Source organism: Seriola aureovittata, chromosome 4 (assembly GCF_021018895.1).
Source record: "Seriola aureovittata isolate HTS-2021-v1 ecotype China chromosome 4, ASM2101889v1, whole genome shotgun sequence".
Classification (NCBI taxonomy): Eukaryota; Metazoa; Chordata; class Actinopteri; order Carangiformes; family Carangidae; genus Seriola; species Seriola aureovittata.
Window position 1 is genome coordinate 19339689 of NC_079367.1, and position 23970 is coordinate 19363658.

Consider the following 23970-nt stretch of genomic DNA (forward strand, 5'->3'; position numbering starts at 1 on the left):
GGTGAAATTCCCCAGGTGGCGTTGTTCGGCAACAAAAATTCATTACTCTATGACCGCCACTTTGCCACACTAACATGGCCTTGGAGATATGTTAACTAAAGTGAACACATTAATTCAGCCTCAGTACAAATCAATCTCAAATGAAATAAATTTTAGGCCCTGCCCCTACTTCTTATTCTGCCCTGATGGGTGGTGTGCAAGATTAGAAAATACTGTTAGGCAATAAAAGGGGTGACATAGCAATAAAGAATAAAGACTGCTCTCAGAAAAACAACCAGGGGAAAGTCATGTGGACATTTTTTGACATCATGCTCATGTTGATGTGTTCCTACTTTTCCTCTGCTGTGTCCTCCCCTCTTTATTCCTCCTCCTGCCAGTTACAGGAACAGTTTCATTTAAATGGGATGCACAAGGCTGGAGATGTGGTTCTAGGAGGGCTGTTTCAAATCCACTTCTTTTCTACCTATCCAGGACTGTCTTATACCTCAGAGCCACAGCAGCCTACCTGCCATGGGTGAGTCTGTCAGCGAAGCAGTGAAAAACGTGAACTGGGGAAAATCAACCTAATTACAAGAGTGTGTTTTTGATAATCTGATATTATTGCTTTTTTGCACTGTTTCCCTTTATTTTTTTCATTTGAGTATGTTTATAAAAGGTGTTACACAAATACTGAATTATGTATTTTTCAATAGTAAACAGTGATATTTTATGTGTTAGTTTTGATGTTCTAGGATTCAGACAGGCCCAGACCATGGCTTTTGCCATTGATGAGATCAACAGAAACTCACACCTGCTACCTAATGTGACTCTGGGATACAGTCTGTATGATAACTGCCTCCAACTAGGAATTGGATTCCGTGCAGCGTTGACATTAACCAGTGGTCAAGAGGAGCAAGTTACATTACATGAGACCTGTGTAGGAACCCCTCCGGTCCTTGGGATTGTGGGTGATTCTTCCTCTACACGTTCTATTGCAATCTCCACTGTCTTAGGTTTGTACAGAGTGCCTATGGTAAGTTTTTCTGCCTTGACATCTATTCATTCTTTTGGATCATTGTAAATTCCGTATGGCTATTCCTTAACATAAGACATTTCTTTGAATTATTTAGATTAATGTCTCTTCTCTATGATATTAATAATAATAATAATTATTATTATCATTATTATCATTATTATGTAATTTGAAAGAGCCAGTAGAGGCATTGAATGGTTTCAGGATGTACAGTCTGTGTTTTTTGCAGGTGAGTTATTTTGCCACATGTTCCTGCCTGAGTGACCGGCAAAAGTTTCCATCCTTCTTTAGGACGATCCCAAGTGATGCTTTCCAGGTGACAATCTGTCAGCAATGTGAAAATACATCAAATAAAGTTAAAAAAAATTATTATGAGGAACATCCCTTTATTACAAATACTGTACATTCCTCTTGTATATCACCAGTAATTTGTCTTATTGATGGAGTCGTGTGGTGTCAGATAACACTGAAAGACCATAATTAAACATGGTCCACTGTGGATTTAACTGGACAGGATTTCCAGTGAAACATTATTCCAGCCTGTGCACTAATCCCTCCTCTCTGTATTCTTAGGTGCGTGCTATGATTCAGATTCTAAAATACTTTGGCTGGACTTGGGCAGGTCTGCTCATCAGTGATGATGATTATGGACTCTATGCTGCCCGATCCTTTCAAACTGACCTGGGTACATCTGGTGGAGGTTGTCTGGCCTACACAGAGATTTTGCCCTGGGGTGACAACCCAGCTGAATTTAGGAGGATTGTAGATTTGATGAAGATATCCACAGCTCGTGTGGTCATTGTGTTTGCACACGAGAGTCACATGATTGATCTCATGAAGGAGGTTAGGCTTGAAATACAACTTCATTACAGCTTAATATAATTATACAACTTTTGTGGTGTTATATTTTTTAGTAATTACAACAGTATTTGGCCTAAACACAACAAAAAACAAAAAGTAATTAATTTGATAAGTTACACCTCTCATTTGTTGAAATTGTTGCTTGGTGGGTTTTACAGTTCACTTTTTCAGACAAATTATACTGAACTCCAGTTATGATGATATACAGTTTGCTAATTCTACTCTGTAAAACACAGGATTGAATCTGTGTATGAATGTGTAAAACTGTTGTGTACTGTGTACATTATGTATGATTCAGAAACTAGATGCTACTTTGTTTATATGGCAGTATGAATTTATATAACTTGGTATACTGCATTGTACAGGTGGTGAGGCAGAATGTGACAGGCCTGCAGTGGATAGCCAGTGAAGCCTGGATATCAGCTGCTGTGCTCCAGACCCCCCACCTCATGCCGTACCTGGGTGGAACACTGGGCATTGCCATCCGTCGAGGAGAAATACCAGGACTCAGGGAATTCATGTCACAGATATATCCTGACCTACATCACAATAACAGCTATGGAAATAATGTGGTGAGAGTAAAACCTTTTAATCTGATCTATTTACAAGAGTAATATATTGTCATTGTTTTTAATACACAGTTTTGAATATGTTTCAGGTAAATCAGTTTTGGGAATATACATTTATATGTAGATTTGCACCACCTCCAGCAGGTTTGATGGAGGCTGGAGGAGCATTATGCACTGGACATGAAGATCTTGGTAATGTGGAGAGTGAGTTCTTGGATATTTCAAACCTAAGATCAGAGTACAATGTGTATAAGGCTGTGTATGCTCTGGCATATGCTCTTGATGAAATGATGCAGTGTGAGCCAGGGAGAGGGCCTTTCAGCGAGAACAGCTGTGGTAATTTACAAAGACTGGAGCCATGGCAGGTGAGTTATCAATTTACACTCCACCTGTTTATTACCAAATCTGTGTTTAAATACTTCTTGTGGAGTAGCGCTTACTGTATAGGATGAAGTAAAATGCTTTGAGATTATCAATTGTAAAATGCTGGATAGATATCTGAAAGGATTTTCCTTACTGGGTGAAAGCAGTGGCTCATCAGGTCAGAGAGAACACTCTCTGTTCACTAGTTAAATGGTATTAATGTGACATTACTTTAAAGAAAATGATTACTGACTTCATGTGTTCATAGTTGTTGTATGTAGTTTGACTATTGACTGTTAAGTCCTGCTGTTTTCACCATGGTCAATAACGATGTAATTCTTTTTACTTTTTTCGTTTATCCTTTTTGGTTTTTCCTCTATCTCTTATTCTGATTTTCACAGCTTGTGTATTACTTGGAAAAGGTCAACTTCACCACACCATTTGGTGATCAAGTGTCATTTGATGAGAATGGTGATGTCTTACCAATCTATGATATCATGAACTGGCTGTGGCTCCCGGATGGACGAACTAAAGTTCAGAATGTGGGTGAGGTTAAAAAATCTGCTTTAAAAGGTGAAGAACTCACACTTGATGAAGATAAAATCTTCTGGAACTTTGAATCCAAAGAGGTTACTTCTGATTTTTCAGACTACTGTTTTTTGGCTCATGGATAACTCATTCTAGCTGTGTTTAGTAGTGTAGAATAACAGATATTTATTTTTCTCCCTACAGCCCCCCCGGTCAGTGTGCAGTGAGAGCTGTCCTCCTGGTACCCGCATGGCCAGAAAGAAGGGGGAACCTGAGTGTTGTTTTGACTGCATCCCTTGTTCTGAGGGAAAGATCAGCAATAAGACTGGCGAGTGTGTTGTTTTATAAGCATTGCATTTTGGAAACACAGTACAATATATTATATACCTCACCTCGTTTCCTACAACTTACATTTATATATAACTAAGCTGTGACAGCAAATATGTTTTGCAGGACCCATAATCACTGTCTGGATTATGTTAAAAGGCATTTTTTTCATTTTATTTCTTTTTTGGGGGTGGGGAGGATGACTGGGTTGCAAAGAGTGTGACTGTCACACCAGAGACCAGAGTTTGCATCCATTGTTCTGTCTGTGGTTCAGGAAACAAAGAACTTTACTTAATGGTAGAGACATGTCATGGGTTTGGTTTAATGTTAATAAAGATGGTTGGTTTGAAGTCATTGTGAACATTTTCTTTAACAAACCAGACCACCATCTTTCACTAACTTTAACCAAGTGCAGTGAGTGCCTAAACATAACCATAAAAAGTTACATAATGCTGTTGTCACTATAAGTGGATATTATAGTGGATGACTGGATATGTAAGAGGTCATCAAATACTCAACATTGTCTGTGAACATTTTACTGATATGTTCATCATCAGTATATGTTTAAAATTTGTGACTTGACAAATGTGTCAACTAACAACATTCCCCATTAAGTTACTAATCCAGTCATCATTATATTTCATTTGAAACGTCCTGTTACAGGTTAGTTGTATATAAATGGAATTTCCAGGAGACAGGGTTGATGTATCTCAACACTTTCCCTATTTTCATAGACTCCATGGAGTGCACCAGTTGTCAAGAGGATTTCTGGTCCAACCCCCAGCGTGACCACTGTGTCCCCAAGAAAACAGAGTTCCTCTCCTACCATGAGCCTCTGGGAATATGCTTAGCAACCATCTCACTGCTGGGTGCATTTATGTGTGCTCTTGTCCTTTGCATTTTCATTTATCATCGCCAAACACCTATAGTACGTGCCAACAATTCAGAACTTAGTTTCCAGCTATTGTTGTCACTTAAACTATGTTTCCTGTGTTCACTGCTGTTTATTGGACGACCCAAACTGTGGACATGTCAGCTGAGACATGCAGCATTTGGCATCAGCTTTGTGCTTTGTGTCTCATGCATCCTGGTTAAAACCATGGTGGTTCTGGCTGTGTTCAAGGCCTCTAAGCCAGGAGGCGAAGCCAGTCTGAAGTGGTTTGGTGCTGTGCAGCAGAGAGGGACAGTTCTGGTTCTTACTTCTGTTCAAGCAGCAATCTGTACTGCCTGGCTTGTCTCTTCCTCACCAGCTCCTCATAAAAACACCCAATACCACAGTGACAAGATAGTTTATGAGTGTGTAGTTGGGTCCACAATTGGTTTTGCAGTGTTACTTGGTTATATTGGCTTACTGGCTATCCTCAGCTTCCTGTTAGCTTTTCTGGCAAGGAATCTTCCAGACAGTTTCAATGAGGCCAAACTCATCACTTTCAGCATGCTGATCTTCTGTGCTGTGTGGGTGGCCTTTGTCCCTGCTTATATCAGCTCACCAGGAAAATATGCAGATGCAGTGGAGGTATTTGCCATCCTGGCCTCCAGTTTTGGCCTCTTGTTGGCGCTGTTTGGACCCAAATGTTACATAATCCTGCTGAGACCAGAGAGGAACACAAAGAAAGCTATTATGGGTCGAGGCACTGAGTCATAAAAATTGCACTTAATTTCATGAAGAAGTAATACATTTTCTCTGTATAATACAAAAAATACAGGGAGAAGAATGTGTTGATAGTGATAGTGATAGCGAGATTTGTGTAATTGAGAAGTAAGGGCAAATGTTAAATACATTTATTTAATTATGCAATCTAAGAATACTTAAACCCAATGAGTAATTTTTTTCATGCTGCAATTAAAGTACAAAGCATTTACTCTCCAAATGCCTTTATGGCTTTTGTGACTTTTCATAGTGTAAGTTAACCTTACAACCAGGTTATACTGTAAATTGCTCTGTCCGAATAAATTATACAGACTATTCTTTTTTCCTCCAACAGTGTTTATTTTTGACCTGCATGGAGCTGGTGTGGGCTTAAAGATGTACTCATGAGTTTCTATATTTCCCCCAAATTCAGAGGGCTCCTCTCAGCTCCTGAGCTTCCGAACATCAACAGTATGCCGGCCACATACAATAACCCTCTGTCAGGCACAGTGCAATGAAAAACAGATGAGAAAATATATTATTTCAACAATGCTGCTGCTACCATCTAGTGGGCATTTTACTTAATCTATTATTGTGAGATAGTGAATACCACAAGTTCAAGAGTGCTTTGTCCATTTACGAAATTTAGTTCGGTTCATTGGTCATACACACAAATTTGAAACTGTCCTCAGTTCAAAGTGACTGTTCTGATATATGCTCAGGTATTAAAACACACAGCGATTTGGAAGAGCACTTGTATTTTCTTCTAAGGCAAGTAGATGTTTTACTGGAAGGTGAAACAGTGTACAGCTTTATCTACAACGGAACAGGCATATGGAAGTCCACTTTATATGATTTTCAAAAAACATACAAACTAATATACACATTATATGACTGTGATGCAAATTTTAGTAAACCTCATCATAGTGGTCATCCACAACTGAAATCTTTTACTGAAAAGTATGCCAAAATGGCCTTGAACAGATGTTGTTAGAGTTCACGCAGTAATTCAGTACAAATCAATGTCAAATGAAATGCATTTTAGGCCCTGCCCATACTACTTCTTCTGCCCTGATGGGTGGCGTGGAAGATTAAACAATACTGCAAGTCAATAAAAGGGGGTGGCATAGTGATAAAGTGTGAAGACTGCACCCAGAAAAGGGGTAAACCAAAGGAAAATCATGTGGACATTTTTAGACGCCAACTCGCTCTTGCTCATGTTGTTGTGTTCCTACTTTTCCTCTGCTGCGTCCTCCCCTCTTTATTCCTCCTGCCAGTTACAGGGGCAGTTTCATCTCAATGGGATGCACAGGGCTGGAGATGTGGTCCTAGGTGGACTGTTTGAAATTCACTTTTTCTCTACCCATCCTGACCTGTCTTTCACATCACAGCCACAACAGCCTACCTGCCATGGGTGAGTCTGTCGGGGAAGCAGTGAAAAGCAGAAACTGATGATCTGATATCACTGTGAAAGAATTACATAATATATTTGTTCCATTTTAAACATATTGCTTTTTGCACAGTGTTTTTATTTGGTTTTTCATTCAAGTAGGCTATTATTATTGTGGTTGTTCATATTCAACTGTCTTCATTGTTCACAAAATATACTTATTTGCACTTTGTCATGTGGTATTTTTCAGTAGTCAACAGTGATATTTTATTTGTTAGTTTTGATGTTCTAGGATTCAGACAGGCCCAGACCATGGCTTTTGCTATTGATGAGATCAACAGAAACTCCAACCTGCTACCTAATGTGACTCTGGGATACAGTCTGTATGATAACTGCCTCCAACTAGGAATTGGATTCCGTGCAGCATTGTCATTAACCAGTGGTCAAGAGGAGCAAGTTACATTACATGAGACCTGTGTAGGAACCCCTCCAGTCCTTGGGATTGTGGGTGATTCTTCCTCTACGCGTTCTATTGCAATCTCCACTGTCTTAGGTTTGTACAGAGTGCCTATGGTAAGTTTTTCTGCCTTAACATCTATTAACTCTTTTGGATCATTGTGATTTCATTTCAAATTTAATGAAATTGTAAATATGGAGTAGCCAGCCTTAAAGGCATTGAATGGTTTCAGGATGTACAGTCTGTGTTTTTTGCAGGTGAGTTATTTTGCCACATGTTCCTGCCTGAGTGACCGGCAAAAGTTTCCATCCTTCTTTAGGACGATCCCAAGTGATTCTTTCCAGGTGAAAATCTGTCAGCAAAATTAAAATACATAAAATATAGCATGTGTCGTTAAAAATATAATCAGGAAGAACAACCCTATTCTTTAAATATATTCCTGTTGTGTATCACCAGTAACATTATTTGTCTCATTGATGGAGTTATACGGTTTTCAGATAACAACACTGAAAGGCCAGAATTAAACATGGTACATTTCAGAAAATGTTTAACAGAATTTCCAGTTAAACATTATTCCAGCCCTAATCCCTCCTCTCTGTATTCTTAGGTGCGTGCTATGATTCAGATTCTAAAACACTTTGGCTGGACTTGGGCAGGTCTGCTGATCAGTGATGATGATTATGGACTCCACGCTGCCCGATCCTTCCAATCTGACCTGGGTCCATCTGGTGGAGGTTGTCTGGCTTACTTAGAGGTTTTGCCCTGGAGTGAAAACCCAGCTGAAATAAAGAGGATTGTGGATGTGATGAGGGAGTCCACAGCTCATGTGGTCATTGTGTTTGCACATGAAAGTCACATGATTGACCTCATGGAAGAGGTTGGGCTTGAAATACTATTTCATTATAACGTTACATACTGTATGTCATAATGTTTTCCTTGTCAAACTGAAAGTGTTATGGAGCAAAAACTTATTAGTCTGTAACAAATAGATTTAATTGAATAAATGATTTGTAAAAGGTGTTACCAGCAGTTTTTGAAAGTGAGTTTGCCTTCTGGGATGAGTTAAAGTTATGGATTACTTGGATCATAATGCTGTGTAAAAACCAGGATTTTACCTATACATGAGTGAGTTAACCACTGACCATATAAACAGTATAGATACTTCTTTAGCGGCATGGCAGTATGAATTTATATTTATATTTATAGCTGGTATACTGCATTGTACAGGTGGTGAGGCAGAATGTGACAGGCCTGCAGTGGATAGCCAGTGAAGCGTGGACATCAGCTGCTGTGCTCCAGACCCCCCACCTCATGCCGTACCTGGGTGGAACACTGGGCATTGCCATCCGTCGAGGAGAAATACCAGGACTCAGGGAATTCATGTTAGAAATACGTCCTGACCTACACCACAATAACAGCTATGGAAATAACATGGTGAGAGTTTAGCCTTGCTGGTATCTGATATTTACAAGAGTAACAAATTGTAATTCTAGTTTTGAATATTTTTAGGTAAATCAGTTTTGGGAATATACATTTCGGTGTAGATTTGCACCACCTCCAGCAGGTTGGGTGGAGGCTGGAGGAGCATTATGCACTGGACATGAAGATCTAGACAATATGGAGAGTGAGTTTTTGGACATTTTAAATCTCAGGCCAGAGTACAATGTGTATAAGGCTGTGTATGCTCTGGCATATGCTCTTGATGACATGATGCAGTGTGAGCCAGGGAGAGGGCCTTTCAGCGGGAACAGCTGTGGTAATTTGCAAGGACTGGAGCCATGGCAGGTGAGATATCAATTTTCACTCCATCTGTTTTATCACCGAATCCTGTGTTTTAGTACTTATGGTGGAGTAGCACTTACTGTATAAGATGAAGTAAAATGGTTTTAGCTCATCAATTGTAAAATGCTGGATAGATATCTGAAAGGATTTTCCTTACTGGGTGATAGCAGTGGCTCATCAGGTCAGAGAGAACACTCTCTGTTCACTAGGTACATTGTATTGTACGTCATGTGGCATTACTTTAAAGAAAATGATTTGTTGGAATTTCTAATGACTTGATATGACCATAAGTGTATCCCTGTGTTCACCATGGTTATATATTTGTCTTTTTTTTCATTTATCCTGTTTGGTTTTTCCTCTATCTCTTATTCTGATTTTCACAGCTTGTGTATTACTTGGAAAAGGTCAACTTCACCACACCATTTGGTGATCAAGTGTCATTTGATGAGAATGGTGATGTCTTACCAATCTATGATATCATGAACTGGCTGTGGCTCCCGGGTGGACGAACTAAAGTTCAGAATGTGGGTGAGGTTAAAAAATCTGCTTTAAAAGGTGAAGAACTCACACTTGATGAAGATAAAATCTTCTGGAACTTTGAATCCAAAGAGGTTACTTCTGATTTTTCAGACTACTGTTTTTTGGCTCATGGATAACTCATTCTAGCTGTGTTTAGTAGTGTAGAATAACAGATATTTATTTTTCTCCCTACAGCCCCCCCGGTCAGTGTGCAGTGAGAGCTGTCCTCCTGGTACCCGCATGGCCAGAAAGAAGGGGGAACCTGAGTGTTGTTTTGACTGCATCCCTTGTTCTGAGGGAAAAATCAGCAATAAGACTGGTGAGTGTTCAGCTTTAAACCAGCAGTTTGGATATAAAGTATACACATTTATCGTACTACTTTCCCTTTCTTAATAGACTCCATGGAGTGCATCAGTTGTCCAGAGGATTTCTGGTCCAGCCCCCAGCGTGACCACTGTGTTCCCAAGAAAACAGAGTTCCTCTCCTACCATGAGCCTCTGGGAATCTGCTTGACAACAGCCTCATTGCTGGGCACATTTATCTGTGCTGTTGTCCTAGGGATCTTTATCTATCATCGCAAAACACCTATAGTACGTGCCAACAATTCAGAACTTAGTTTCCAGCTATTGTTGTCACTTAAACTATGTTTCCTGTGTTCACTGCTGTTTATCGGACGACCCAAACTGTGGACATGTCAGCTGAGACATGCAGCATTTGGCATCAGCTTTGTGCTTTGTGTTTCATGCATCCTGGTGAAAACAATGGTGGTTCTGACTGTGTTCAAGGCCTCTAAGCCAGGAGGCGAAGCCAGTCTGAAGTGGTTTGGTGCTGTGCAGCAGAGAGGGACAGTTCTGGTTCTTACTTCTGTTCAAGCAGCAATCTGTACTGCCTGGCTTGTTTCTGCTTCACCAGCACCTCATAAAAACACCCAATACCACAATGACAAGATAGTTTATGAGTGTGTAGTCGGGTCCACAATTGGTTTTGCAGTGTTACTGGGTTATATTGGCTTACTGGCTATACTCAGTTTTCTCATTGCATTTCTGGCAAGGAATCTTCCAGACAGTTTCAATGAGGCCAAACTCATCACTTTCAGCATGTTGATCTTCTGTGCTGTGTGGGTGGCCTTTGTCCCTGCTTATATCAGCTCACCAGGCAAATATGCAGATGCAGTGGAGGTATTTGCCATCCTGGCCTCCAGTTTTGGCCTCTTGTTGGCGCTGTTTGGACCCAAATGTTACATCATCCTGCTGAGACCAGAGAGAAACACGAAGAAAGCTATTATGGGTCGAGGAACTGAGTCATAAAAATTTTACTTAATTTCACAAGATGGAATGAATCCATTTTCTCTCATATAATATAAAAATATAGGCAGAAAATAGGTGAACATTAGTTAATTCAGATTCTGGTGATAGTAATAGAAATGTTATTTGAATAAGACTAATTATGCCAAATGAATGTTTTTGGGTGTGAAATCTCTAAGAATACATAAACACAAGTTTGAATTTTAAATACAAAGTAGTCTACTTGTACTTCAAATTCTAGTATGGCCTTTGTGACTTTTCATGGTCTAACTTAACCTTACATCTGATTATACTTAAAGTTATATTCTCTGAATAAATTATCCTTCACAATTGTAAACTGCAACTCCTAAGAGAGGTATACTTGGTAATAAACAGTGAAATAATATTCCTTAATTTCCATGGACATGGCAAATTTATTCTTAAATAACTCAGTGATTCTAATGTAAGAACAAATTAAGTGACTAGGGGTGACAGAATACCAGGCGTATATCTTTCCACCAGCATTTGAATTGTATTTTGAGTTTCCACTTATGAAGTGTAGAATTTGGTTGAAATTACTGTTCTATGAGAGGTTGCGGTGTTCTGAATGACATTCATTTTTTTTAACTGGATAAAATATTGTGTCCTCATATAAACTGCTGAAATGTGTTTTATTGTGTCAACTGGGAAATTTCTTTTCATTGAAAGCAGTACCAGATTTACACTTAGGGCTCTCAACTCATGCAGTCAACTCTTGGATGTATAAAACTTTAATGACTTATTTGTGATAAGTCATAACTAAGCATAAATTATTACCCTAGTGGTTGCTTGAGAGACCGCCACTTGGAAAGACAAAAACATTTTTGTCAACTTGACATCACATGGGCCATAAATACAAACATACAATCAAATACATCAATCAAATACAGAAACTCCAGGAATCATTCCAGGCTGGCAGTCGCGATGCTCACGTCAGGGTGGAGCCACATGCCTCCCTTAAAGAGAACCAAAACAAAAGAGAGAACCACTGACACAGGACACTGGAATGAAACCGATTTGTCACATTCCCCATGACTTGCCCTTACATAAAAATCTTGTGCATAGGGCTCTGGCACGCCAAAATGAATAGCGGTAGCGGTAGTAGCGGCATTAAATAGAAGAGTGAAAAAACTTTCACACAAGACAAGATCCTGTTTTCACTCTGTGATTTCTAAATAGCTGACTGCTCTTTTGACAGTGACTATGAATAGATGGAAATTGAGAAGAAAGGAACTAAAACCAAAATGTATAGTGAATATTGGTGATAGTTGATGAGCTAAAATAGGTACATTGTTAACTTTTTTATGCTATCTGGCCATCAGGTGTTTCTTAGTGTTTTTCTCAGGCCTCAAAAGAATAATGAAACATTTTGGAGCAAAAATACAAAACAGTAAACCATAGCTAGAGGCCAGGATGGCAAAAATCTCCACAGCAACTGTGTATTTCCCAGGAGAGCTAACGTAAGCTGGGACAAAGGCCACCCAGACAGCACAGAAGATCAGCATGCTGAAGGTTATCAGTTTTGCCTCATTGAAGTTGTCGGGGAGTTTCCGAGCAAGAAACGCCAGTATGAGGCAGGTGCAGGCCAGAAGGCCAATATAACCCAGGACCAGAGAGAAACCCACCACAGAGGTCATGGCGCACTCCAGGGTGACCTTTAACCCTTGGAAACCCAGATCACGTCGGGGCACAGGGGGACTGAGGGACAGCCATATGGCACAGATGATAACCTGGGTAAGAATAAAATGTAAATTAAATTTTGTAAAATAGCCTACCAAAATGAATGTGAATATTAATATAAATATATATTTTAAAAAAAGAAAGTCACATTTGCTATACCTGTATACAAGTAAGAAAGCAGACACTTCCTCTCTGTTGGCCTGGACCAAACCACCTGATCAAGGCCTCAGCACCAGGCCGAGCTGAGCGAAACGCTGCCAAAACCACAATGGTTTTGACTTTGAGGCAGGAAACACAAAGTACAAAGCTGATCCCAAAAGCTGCCTGCTGGAACCGACAAGCCCAGACTGATGGACGACCGATGAACACCAGCGAGCACAGGAAGCAGAGCTTCAGCGACAGAAGAAGTAGAAAGCTCAGTTCTGAGTTGTTGGCTCGCACCTACAAAAGAAAAGTCATATTCTTTTTTAATAAAAAAGCTACGGCTGCGACCGCATACCAAGGAGGTTTTGTTGAAAATGCGCAGTATATCTAGGTTCTCACCATAGGTGTTTGACGGTAGTAGAGAAAAACCACAAACACAGCTGTTGTCACGGTGGCACCAGATACAGCGAATGTAGTTAGGGTAATGCCCAAGGTTTCATTAAAGGAAAGGAAGTCCAGCTGGCGAGGGATGCAGGCAGTTCGTTTAGCATTAGACCAGAACTCCAATGGACAACGCTCACAGTGAGGGGAATCTGGGAGAGGAAAAAGAGCAGTTGAGCCTAAGGCAGACAGATTCATGAGTTATGGTGACTGTATTTGGAGGCATTAGGAGGTTTCTGAAGTTTTATGTTGTAATTTCCTCACCAGTTTTATTGCTAATCTCCCCTTCAGCACATGGGATACAGTCAAAGCAGCAGACAGGTTCCCCTTTCCTGCTGGCCATTCGGGTGCCTGGGGGGCAGCTCTCACTGCACACTGAAATGGGTACCTAAACAAAGAGCCAACCCATACTCTCAAAGACAAAACAAATGTATTCTGACAGCAAAAATTCCATGAACAGAAATTTTGTTCCATATTATTTTCCTATTTAATACCTGACTGGATCCTGTGCTCCACTGAATAGCTGATTCATTAAGGTGGAGATCAAACCCATCCACACGACCAATCAAAACTAGTTTCAGTGCCCCCTCAGGAGTGCTCTGCCAGTTGACAAGGTCATACTTTGCTGGAATGTCGGCTCCTTGGAAATAAAACATTTCACCCTGTGGTGTGGTGAAGTTCACGTTGTTCAAATACTGCAACAGCTGTGAAATTATGAAAATATTGAAATTTATCACTGTAACTGACAGAGCCTTTGTAAGACAATACTTATCCCAAATGTATTTTGGAGTATTCACAGGGAAAGGCTGATAATTATGGCTACCTCAGTGGGTTTGATGTTATTTGGAGAGGAACAGGTGGAGCTGTTGTTTCCAGAAGGGCTGTTACTATCGGGGCAGGAGAGAAGATTGTGAAGGGCGTGGGCTGCAGCATAAACAGCGAGGTAGACATTATACGTCACTCTTAGCTGGGAGGTGTCAGTAAAGAGATTCTGTACTCTCTCCAGGGACTCTGTGCCATTGCAGGGTGATAATGAAGCTTTCAGAACAGACATGGCAGGAGATGAAGTAATGTTATTTGATGGGTGACTAGGCCATTTTGTAGTGGTTACATATGAAAAGAGAGATGTGGCCCAAGGTATGCACCCAAACTCGGCTTCCCAGATTTCCCTTAAAAACTCATCACCAGGATGATGAATTGGATGCAAATTTTTGAGATAATTTTCAAATCCAGGTATAGATGAACTTCTAATGGCCACACCAAGAACACCATTTGCCACTTTAGAAGTAGAAGGATTTTGGAGAAGATCCCCACTGGTGCTCCAAGCCTCACTGGCCAGAAACTGTCTGTCAGTCACCTAATGATAGTAACACAACACATTCAAAGGGTCATTTGAAAAAGTATTAGTTTTCCTCAAATAAGAGCAGTTATTATTTACAAATTCAATATAAAGTTTTACTTCAGCTTCTCACATTTATCTTGGTTAGTTGCAGAAACAGTTCCCTCACATCTGTATACCAGGTAAAGATCAGAATCACTCGAGCAGTCGATGCCTGAATTGTGAGTGCTGCTCTTCTGGCATCACTCATGATGTTTTCCCTTCGGAGAGTTTCTACAAATGCCAGACACACCCCTGCCCCCTGAGTCTCCTCCTGAAATATCTGACATTTACAGTTGAAAGGAACAAAAAGATTAGATTATAGGAAAGTATTTAAACATTGAATTTATGTAGATTTCATGTATAGATACACCTTTATTGCCATTAGGCCATAATCATTGTTTGCCACCACTGCTCCGATCCAGGTCCAATTGAAGTTTATAGCAAGGTGGGCAACTGCACGGGCTTGATAAATATCACTGGGGATGGTCCTGAAGAAGTTAGGATATCGGAGCCTGTCGCTCAGACAGGGGCAGCTTGCTAAGTAGCTAATCTGAAAGACACAAAAAGTTACATCTTCAGTAACTTTGAGTTAATTCATTAAAATGTACCAATTTTTCTTAAAAGAATCACATGTGCTCAAACTGATTCACATCCAGACTTTTTTGTCTTTGTCCTAAAAGTTGTCAGAGGAAAGAAGAAACTTTTTACTGCATGAAAGTAGGTCCTCTCCCACACAGCAAAACACACAGTGCTTTGGGTAAAAGATAGTGAAAGTAAGGAGAAAAAAGCTACAGCACAGTGTTTATGTTGTACTCAAAACAAAACTCACTAAAGGTACAGAGAGTTGCCCCAGGGTACTGGAGAGTATCTGCGCTGTTACGGATGAAGCACCACCGATGATCAGGGGAACAGCTTGATCACCTGATGCAGCATTTAAAAATATGGAATTTAATTAAGGATTTATAACATGAAAAATAACTTTTACACAAACAACAAAATATATGGTTCTCTGTTAAACAAAGCTTTGCATTAGTTTCGCTGTCATTTCATATGGTTATGTTACAGAACGAATATGATGGAAACACACAAGATACCTCCCCTGTCTTCGATTTCCTCTCCATACCCAGCAGAAAACTCTGGATACTCTGTTGAATAACAGCTGGTGCTGCCTCCTCCAACCAGCGACAGCGCTGCCGGGAGAGCCCATGGCACTTGGCCACAACTATCAAAAATGTGGTAGCCCAGTTTCACACCTGGTAGCAGCATTGTACTATGATTGATTTCCTCCACTGCAAACACCATAGCATATACATACTGCAATGGAGCATGATCTAAACTGAGACCACAACAAAGAAAGAATGAGAGAAATATCAGTCAAAATGTTGGTTCATTCTGTAAAGTCAGCAGCACTAATTCAGATTTAGAAGTTTTTGTTATATTAAAAAGAACAGAAAATGCAAAGATGGTCATTATTCTTATACAGTGACATTATAGCTCAGTTCAAAATTTTACCCAGAACAAGGTTTGTAGTGTGGCAGCTGAGTGAAGTCATGCTCTGTAGCTGGAGGTTGGTAATGCATTATAAAGAGCCCACCAATAACTACATCTCCGTCCTGGAACAGACCCTGGCTACGCGGTGCACCCCACCGAGAACAAGCCACTGTCTGGACATCCTGCAGTCCCACCCTGAGCCCCAGCTGTCGGCCCAAAAGCCCCACAAGGAGCAGGGATGGGGCTGAGCGGGACCACAGTGTGATGAGCCATATAGACATAGATGCAGCTGTTCTGGACACTTAAAATATTTACTGCACACTCAGCTTAGGTAGCTCGTTGGCAAGAAATCAATATCTATAAACAGTTCCTGCAATGACAAAAAAATACAGTAGGAAAACGTAATATTTTTTGCATTAATACATCCACCTGTAGAGCAAAACAACAACTTAAACAGTTCAAAACGTTTCATGCACTAGATATAAGCTGCACTGGCATCTAACAAACTGTGAGATACCCCCCCTCCTCCTCTGAACAGCTGAACTGTTAATGTAGGTATTTATAATAGATGTGAAGCATTTTTGCAAGCGAGTAAACACGATGGCGCATGCACACAAGCCTAAATCACTACTCTCAAGAGTGACAGTAAAACAACAACCACATAATTGCAAATGATTAGTGTTTGTAGGTAAGAGGTGGAAGTTGTGTGTCGGTCCAAGCCAATGTATTCTATTTCTTTAACAAATTGAGTTCTTCAATACTTTTTCTTGTATGAATGATCAAACATATGTCATTTGATATTTGATTCAGATAGGCCTGTGTGGTCCTGCTCTGCTGTTTTCACTGGGGTCTTTTTTTTGGTGAGACAAACAACAATGAGATGAACATGTAGCACAAATGCACACACATAAACAAAACATGCAAAAGCTTATGAAGTGAACGGACAATACCATACAGGTAGCCCGTTTTTTGGAAGACAAACATGTAAGGCTGGCATACCTGTCGCACCTATGTCATGAAAACCTACAGCAACTTTAATTTAACCTTATGAATATGAAGGATTGTTATCATTAAATGACATTCAGTTAAAGAAATACATCTTTAACTAAGATACAATATATCCCTCCCATAAGAAAAACAAAAATCATACATTGTAAGCACAGGCCCTGAATTTTATTCTTTTATTTTTAGTTTATCTCCTGCTATCTTGCAGCTGTAGGGGCACTAGTTCAGGAAATGCTCCTATGGGTCATGTCAGAGGGTAGGGACAAACAACTTACATGGTAATTATGGTAAGGGGACTCATTGCCCAAAGTTCTTTTTTTTTAATAATTAAATGTAATCTGATGTGACTTCCTCTCAGAAATTTGATTTTCTCAAAACTCAAAATCGGTGTTCATGCTACAAACTGTGACGCAAACAGAACAGTCGCATCAATTTGAAAAACAACAACACAAGCATGGAACTTTTATTTATGTTTATTAATGTTGTTGTTTTTCCTATGCTGTAAAGGGTTTGTTACATTAGTAAAATAAGTAAACACTGAGGTCAAATAGGCCAGTGTTTTTCATTTTAATTAGTTTGAAAAATATTCATCTATCTACATACCACAAACTATTCAGTTGACTATGTGAATATATCAGACATTATATGGTGAAAAAAACATTGATGAATCTTCAAGTAATGTGCAGCAATACACAAATTTGTCATTCTGATATTCTAGGATACAGTAGGCTTATGTCACATACGTATGAGAAAAATTTGAAAAATTAAAGATTACTGTTAATTGATGACAAAGAACTATACAAATAAAATAAATGTATGCATATTGAGATTGATAAGGAAATAATCACAAATTAGATGATTTATGATGGCTGTTTGATTAATATCACTCTAATTTTTATAAGTCACAGCATGCATTGTTAATTTTCTTTGCTACCTGGCCATCAGGTGTTTCTTAGTATTTTTCTCAGGCCTTAAAAGAATGATGAAACACTTTGGAGCAAAGATACAGAACAGTAAACCATAGCTAGATGCGAGAATTGCAAAAATCTCCACAGCAACTGCATATTTTCCTGGAGAACTAACATAAGCAGGAACAAAAGCCACCCAGACAGCACAGAAGATCAGCATGCTGAAGGTGATCAGTTTGGCCTCATTGAAGTTGTCTGGGAGTTTCCGAGCAAGAAAGGCCAAGAGGAGGCTGGTGCAGGCCAGAAGGCCAATGTAGCCCAGAACAAGAGAGAAGCCCACCACAGAAGCCATGGCACACTTCAGGGTGACCTTTAATCCTGGGATTTCGAAGTCAGGTTGAGGCACTGGGGGGCTGAGCGATAGCCAAATAATACAGATGAAAACCTTTATGAAAAACAAATATTGCACAAAATCAGGTATGTGTATGTGTAATGGTACAATGTGTAATATCTTTGTTATTAAAAAATGGCATTTGCAACTCTGACCTGTATACAGGTGAAAAGGCAGACACTTCCTCTTTGCTGGCCTGGACCAAACCACTTCATCAAGGCCTCACCACCAGGCCGAGCTGAGCGAAAAGCTGCCAGAACCACTATGGTTTTGACTTTGAGGCAGGAAACACAAAGTACAAAGCTGATCCCAAAAGCGGCCTGCTGGAACCGACAAGCCCAGACTGATGGACGACCGATGAACACCAGCGAGCACAGGAAGCAGAGCTTCAGCGACAGAAGAAGCAGAAAGCTCAGTTCTGAGTTGTTGGCTCGCACCTTAAAATGAGAAATGGACAAAGATGGATTGATTAAAATAGTTTTTAACAAATATTTTTTTGATTATACAGTAAAGCAGAATCTTGTTTTTCCAGAGTAAATATACTAATCAAAATAACTACAAACCAGAAAGGACTTATTGAAGATGTACAGTGTTGTCTCAATTGTATTATTCTGGGTTCTTACCATTGGTGTTTGACGGTAGTAGAGAAAAACCACAAACACAGCTGTTGTCACGGTGGCACCAGACACAGCGACTGTAGTTAGGGTAATGCCCAAGGTTTCATTAAAGGAAAGGAAGTCCAGCTGTCGAGGGATGCAGGCAGTTCGTTCAGCATTGGACCAGAACTCAGATGGACAACGCTCACAGTGAGGGGAATCTGGGAGAGCAAGGAATACAAAAGAGGGAAAAAGAGCTGAAAACATTATACAAAGTCACAGTTGCTGCATATTGGAAGATTGGAATTGGTGCTGACTGGGAAAATGCTTATGGGAAAATCATATGTCATAATTTCATCACCAGTTTTATTGCTAATCTCCCCTTCAGCACATGGGATACAGTCAAAGCAGCAGACAGGTTCCCCTTTCTTGGTTGCCATGCGGGTACCTGGGCGGCAGCTCTCACTGCACACTGAAACAGGAACCTACGCAACAAATGAAAACAGATTTTCATTACATAATATCTTGTGAATCACAGTAAATATTTAATTCAGTGGACATTTTGGTATTGGCCTGAATCAAGATTCTACTAGTTTAACCACCCGACTGGATCCTGTGCTCCACTGAATAGCTGATTCGTTAAGGTGCAGATCAAACCCATCCACGCGACCAACGAGAACGAGTTTGAGTTGCCCTTTAGGAGTGTTCTGCCAGTTGACAAGGTCGTATTTTGCTGGAATGTCAGCCCCTTGGAAGTAAAACATTTCACCCTGGGGTGTGGTGAAGTTCACGTTGTTCAAGTACTGCAGTACCTGAAAGCATCAATAGGTTGAAATAGTAAATATTTTTACTACACATAAAAGTTTCACCAGTATTGTTAATATAAAAATAAATTGATAGTACTAGTGCATTTTTTTAATTTGATGAATGCAACAGTTTTAAGATATCAACCCTTCGAAATTGGCAAACACAGGATGTGAAAGTCTATAGTACATGTTGTGCAAGTGCTGAAATTGAGATAATTGTGTTTACCTCTATGGGTTTGATATGTTTTGGATAGGAGCAGCTGTTGTTTCCAGGAGGGCTGTTACTATCGGGGCATGAGAGAAGGTTGTGAAGGGCGTGGGCTGCAGCATAAACAGCGAGGTAGACATTATACGTCACCCTTAGCTGGGAGGTGTCAGTAAAGAGATTCTGCACTCTCTCCAGGGACTCTGTGCCATTGCAGAGCGGCAGAGAAGTCTTTTGAAGCAACCTGCTTCCATAAGATGGTGAAGTGGTGTATGAAGAAAAAGGGGTGGCCCCAGGACTACAAGAAAACATTTTTTCCCAAAATTCTCTTAAGAATTTCTCATCAGGACGACGAAATGGGTTCAGGTTTCTGAGATAATTTTCAAATCCAGGTATAGCTGAACTTCTAATGGCCACACCAAGAACACCACTTGCCACTTTAGAAGTAGAAGGATTTTGGAGAAGATCCCCACTGGTGCTCCAAGCCTCACTGGCCAGAAACTGTCTGTCAGTCACCTAATGATAGTAACACGACACATTCAAAGGGTCATTTGAAAAAGTATTAGTTTTCCTCAAATAAGAGCAGTTATTATTTACAAATTCAATATAAAGTTTTACTTCAGCTTCTCACATTTATCTTGGTTAGTTGCAGAAACAGTTCCCTCACATCTGTATACCAGGTAAAGATCAGAATCACTCGAGCAGTCGATGCCTGAATTGTGAGTGCTGCTCTTCTGGCATCACTCATGATGTTTTCCCTTCGGAGAGTTTCTACAAATGCCAGACACACCCCTGCCCCCTGAGTCTCCTCCTGAAATATCTGACATTTACAGTTAAAAGATTAGAAAAGTAAGAAATATTTAAACATTGAATTTATGCAGATTTCTTAACATTTCTCATACATAAACAACATACATAAAAATAAATTGATACACCTTTATTGCCATTAGGCCATAATCATTGTTTGCCACAACTGCTCCGATCCAGGTCCAGTTGAAGTTTACGGCAAGGTGGGCAATTGCACGGGCTTGATAAATATCACTGGGCATGGTTCTGAAGAAATTGGGAAATTGGCGCCTGTCACTTAGACAAGGGCAGCTAGCTGTATAGCTCATCTAAAAGACAAAAAAAAACACAAACTATGAAGTGTCATGCACATAAAAATTGCTGTAAGAGATTTACACAGGGGCTCATGTTTTCTACTCTAAAAAGTTGTTTTCAGCTGTTTACATCAAACATGCTGCAGTTGACACAAAATACGTAACGTGTCTTCTGTGTTCTCACAGCAGAAAGGAACCTATACTTCCAGTAATAGAAAGTGAAGAAAAAAAAAAAAAACTACAAACGTTATGTGTTAATGTTAAATGTTAAACTATACATTATTTCACAAAGTTAAAACCCCAAAAAACATTGAAAATCATCGTTTCAATGTTGATCAATGTTTTTATATGTTATTTTCATTTAAAAATTTCCAGCATATATTCAGTATAAACACAAATAAATTTGGGGAGTTTAATGAAACTCACTAAAGGCACAGAGAGTGGCCCCAGGATTCTGGAGAGTATCTTGGCTGTTACAGATGAGTCACCGCCAATGACCAAAGGAACAGGCAGATCACCTGATGACATAATAAAATATAGTGAAATAAATTTCTTACATAAAAATCTTGCTTGGTTATGTTTCAAATACAACATTGCAGTGTGAACATCATTGTATATTTCTTATTAATAGAAAAGCTAGATTTAGTACCTCTTCTTTGTCCGACTTCAGCTCCATACCCAGCAGAATATTCTAGCTGGGCTGCTGAATTACAGCTGGTGCTGTCTCCTCCAACCAGTGACAGTGTTGCCTGCAAAGCCCAAAGGGGTATGGCACAGCTATCATGAATGTGGTAGCCCAACTTCACACCTGGTAGCAGCGTTGTACTATGATTGATTTCTTCCAGTGCAAACACCATTGCATATACGTACTGCAATGGAAGATTTTCCAAACTGACACCACAGGTGAAAAGGAATGAGAGGAAATATCAGTCAAAATGTTGATGTGATTATAAAGCTGCTGATGAGTAATAATCTGTACATTCAATGGGTAATTGATAAGCGTCAGCAATACACAATTGGAACAAATTTTTTTAACAAGATGTATATGTGAACATGAAAGAACCACCAATACGTAACTTCATATGAAATTGATAAGATACAGATATTAATGCTTCTTGTGTTTGTCAAACATATGAATATGTATTACATAGTATTCAAAGTAAATAATGCAGTTGTTTTACCCAGTGCAAGATTTGTAGTCCGGCAGCTGAGTGAAGTCGTGGTCTATAGCTGGAGGCTTGTAATAAAGACTGAAGAGCCCACCAATAACTACATCTCCATCCTGGAACAGACCCTGGTCGATCGATGTACCCAACCGAGAACAAGTCACTGTCTGAACCACCTGCAACCCCACCCTGAGACCTAACTGTCGGCCCATAAACCCCAAAAGGAGAAGGGATGGGGTTGAGCAGGGCCACAGTGTAAATAACCAGGAGAACAAAGACATGGATGCAGCAGTTTTGGACTCTTAAAACATGTAAAATATACTCAGTTAGATAACCTTTCATTGGCACAACATACATAAATAAAAGGTGCAATAAATTCAATATTAGAATAACAGTTTTCCAATTAAATGAAATTTGATTAAATCACTCTTAATGTCATATGAGAAAAGTAAATTTTTCTACCTGTAAAATAATTCTAATAACAAAATGTGTATTACTACAGATACAACTTGCCCTGACAACTGACAAGATATACCCCCTCCAACGCTGCACAATATAGATGATCTGGATATTTATAACAGCTGTTTAGCCCATAGTGAAATAATAGTAAACAGGATGACGCTGCACAATCAGTTCTCTGAAAGGTGAGGGGCGAAACAATAATAATATGACTGAGTGACCACACCTCTCATACCAGGGCCCATCTTGGCACCTTAACCACATGTTTTTTTTCAGCAAGGGTTCATTATGAATACCCTACCATTTAGTGTTTTTCAAAGAAAATTAACATGTTGCTGCCATATTACTCATATTATGAAGGAAAGGAGAGAATGTACTACAGTGAATTACGAGATTATGGAACACTAAAGTAAACCCCCCCCACCCCACGATTAGTGTTGACTTCCGAGAGAGTAATTATTGATTGCCTGCACCAGTGAGCATTTTGGCTTTTGGAAAACAAAGAACTGTTGAATGGAGGAATTGGTATTCTCTGTTGGAAACAGTGAAGGAAGGAAGTGAAGGAGAGCATATGCCAGGAAAAAAGGGCCTCAGCTGAATAAATTTATTTATAATTACCCTGCCCTTCTGTGTGAGTACCACAGTCTGGGGTGTGACTGGGCAAATTGGTTACAGTTCAAATTTATGGGCTGTGAAAACCACAGGGTGGAGTTCAATGACAAAACGTTTGGTGACGTTTAGAACGCGTGGAAACTGCCATGTTTTAGTGACAGATTTGACCAGCAGGACCAGCTGCTTCTGGGGTCATTTGACTTAAATACGGAAAAAGTTTCCATTTCACTTTCGTGAAGCATTGCTTTGTTGAATAGCCTGAAAAACCACCGCATGCGAGGGTATACAATATTTTTGGAACATTTGCGTTGTTTTTTCGAAAATTCATGTGTTTCCGTTACATATAAAAGTGCATACAGAATAAGTTAGTCTTTAAGGAGCAAACAATTGTTTTCTCTTAAAATGCTGATCATAGGGTCAAAAGGAATGCAGGCTTGTTTAGCCTGGGACAACCCTTGTTCAAAAGTACAAAGGTTAATCTCATCTCAGATGACTAATTTACATCAAACATAATTCATGGGGGTTATGTGAGGAGGTACTGATGAGCCGCAGGTGTGCAATTCCTCATCTCCATCATTGTTCATTTCACGAGCAATTACATCCCATTATACACTGATAGCAAGGTGACACAGAGGGGGGAGAAAGAGGCTGTGTGCATGTTTGTTGTTTTCATGATGAGGCCTCAGTTTGCAGGCCACAAAATAGCATGTATGCATTTCAATCTTTGGAACAAACTGAATTTTGTAGTTACTCAAAAAACTAAGGAGTTTATCATTTCTGGTAAAGTCCCACTGTGACTGATCCAGTATTTGCCATATAGACAAC

The 23970-nt window shown here is 39.8% G+C and overlaps 4 protein-coding genes across 4 annotated transcripts; 2 read left to right on the top strand and 2 right to left on the bottom strand.

Moving 5' to 3' along the window:
- Window positions 1–389: 389 nt before the first annotated feature.
- On the top strand, window positions 390–5395 carry LOC130167907 (extracellular calcium-sensing receptor-like). Its single transcript, XM_056374440.1, has 9 exons — window positions 390–514; window positions 718–1012; window positions 1242–1328; window positions 1586–1855; window positions 2239–2445; window positions 2532–2807; window positions 3207–3434; window positions 3538–3661; window positions 4395–5395. The coding sequence occupies exons 1-9, from the start codon at window positions 405–407 to the stop codon at window positions 5303–5305; spliced, it is 2508 nt and encodes an 835-aa protein (XP_056230415.1). The 5' UTR covers window positions 390–404; the 3' UTR covers window positions 5306–5395.
- A 1184-nt stretch (window positions 5396–6579) lies between these two features.
- On the top strand, window positions 6580–11395 carry LOC130167880 (extracellular calcium-sensing receptor-like). The gene is made up of 9 exons (XM_056374395.1): window positions 6580–6704; window positions 6959–7253; window positions 7395–7481; window positions 7745–8014; window positions 8365–8571; window positions 8647–8922; window positions 9303–9530; window positions 9634–9757; window positions 9835–11395. The coding sequence occupies exons 1-9, from the start codon at window positions 6595–6597 to the stop codon at window positions 10743–10745; spliced, it is 2508 nt and encodes an 835-aa protein (XP_056230370.1). The 5' UTR covers window positions 6580–6594; the 3' UTR covers window positions 10746–11395.
- Window positions 11396–12067: 672 nt separating this feature from the next.
- LOC130167742 (extracellular calcium-sensing receptor-like) lies at window positions 12068–16178 on the bottom strand. The gene is made up of 11 exons (XM_056374223.1): window positions 15919–16178; window positions 15501–15742; window positions 15236–15327; window positions 14777–14956; window positions 14498–14686; window positions 13849–14382; window positions 13520–13729; window positions 13290–13413; window positions 12984–13177; window positions 12600–12881; window positions 12068–12490 (listed from the first exon to the last, which is right to left on the bottom strand). The coding sequence occupies exons 1-11, from the start codon at window positions 16176–16178 to the stop codon at window positions 12068–12070; spliced, it is 2730 nt and encodes a 909-aa protein (XP_056230198.1).
- Window positions 16179–17779: 1601 nt separating this feature from the next.
- Window positions 17780–22286, bottom strand: LOC130168083 (extracellular calcium-sensing receptor-like). Its single transcript, XM_056374669.1, has 11 exons — window positions 22090–22286; window positions 21558–21799; window positions 21335–21426; window positions 20744–20923; window positions 20440–20628; window positions 19830–20324; window positions 19400–19609; window positions 19159–19282; window positions 18825–19018; window positions 18357–18638; window positions 17780–18255 (listed from the first exon to the last, which is right to left on the bottom strand). Exons 1-11 carry the CDS (start codon window positions 22284–22286, stop codon window positions 17833–17835), a joined length of 2628 nt encoding a protein of 875 aa, XP_056230644.1. The 3' UTR covers window positions 17780–17832.
- Window positions 22287–23970: the final 1684 nt, after the last annotated feature.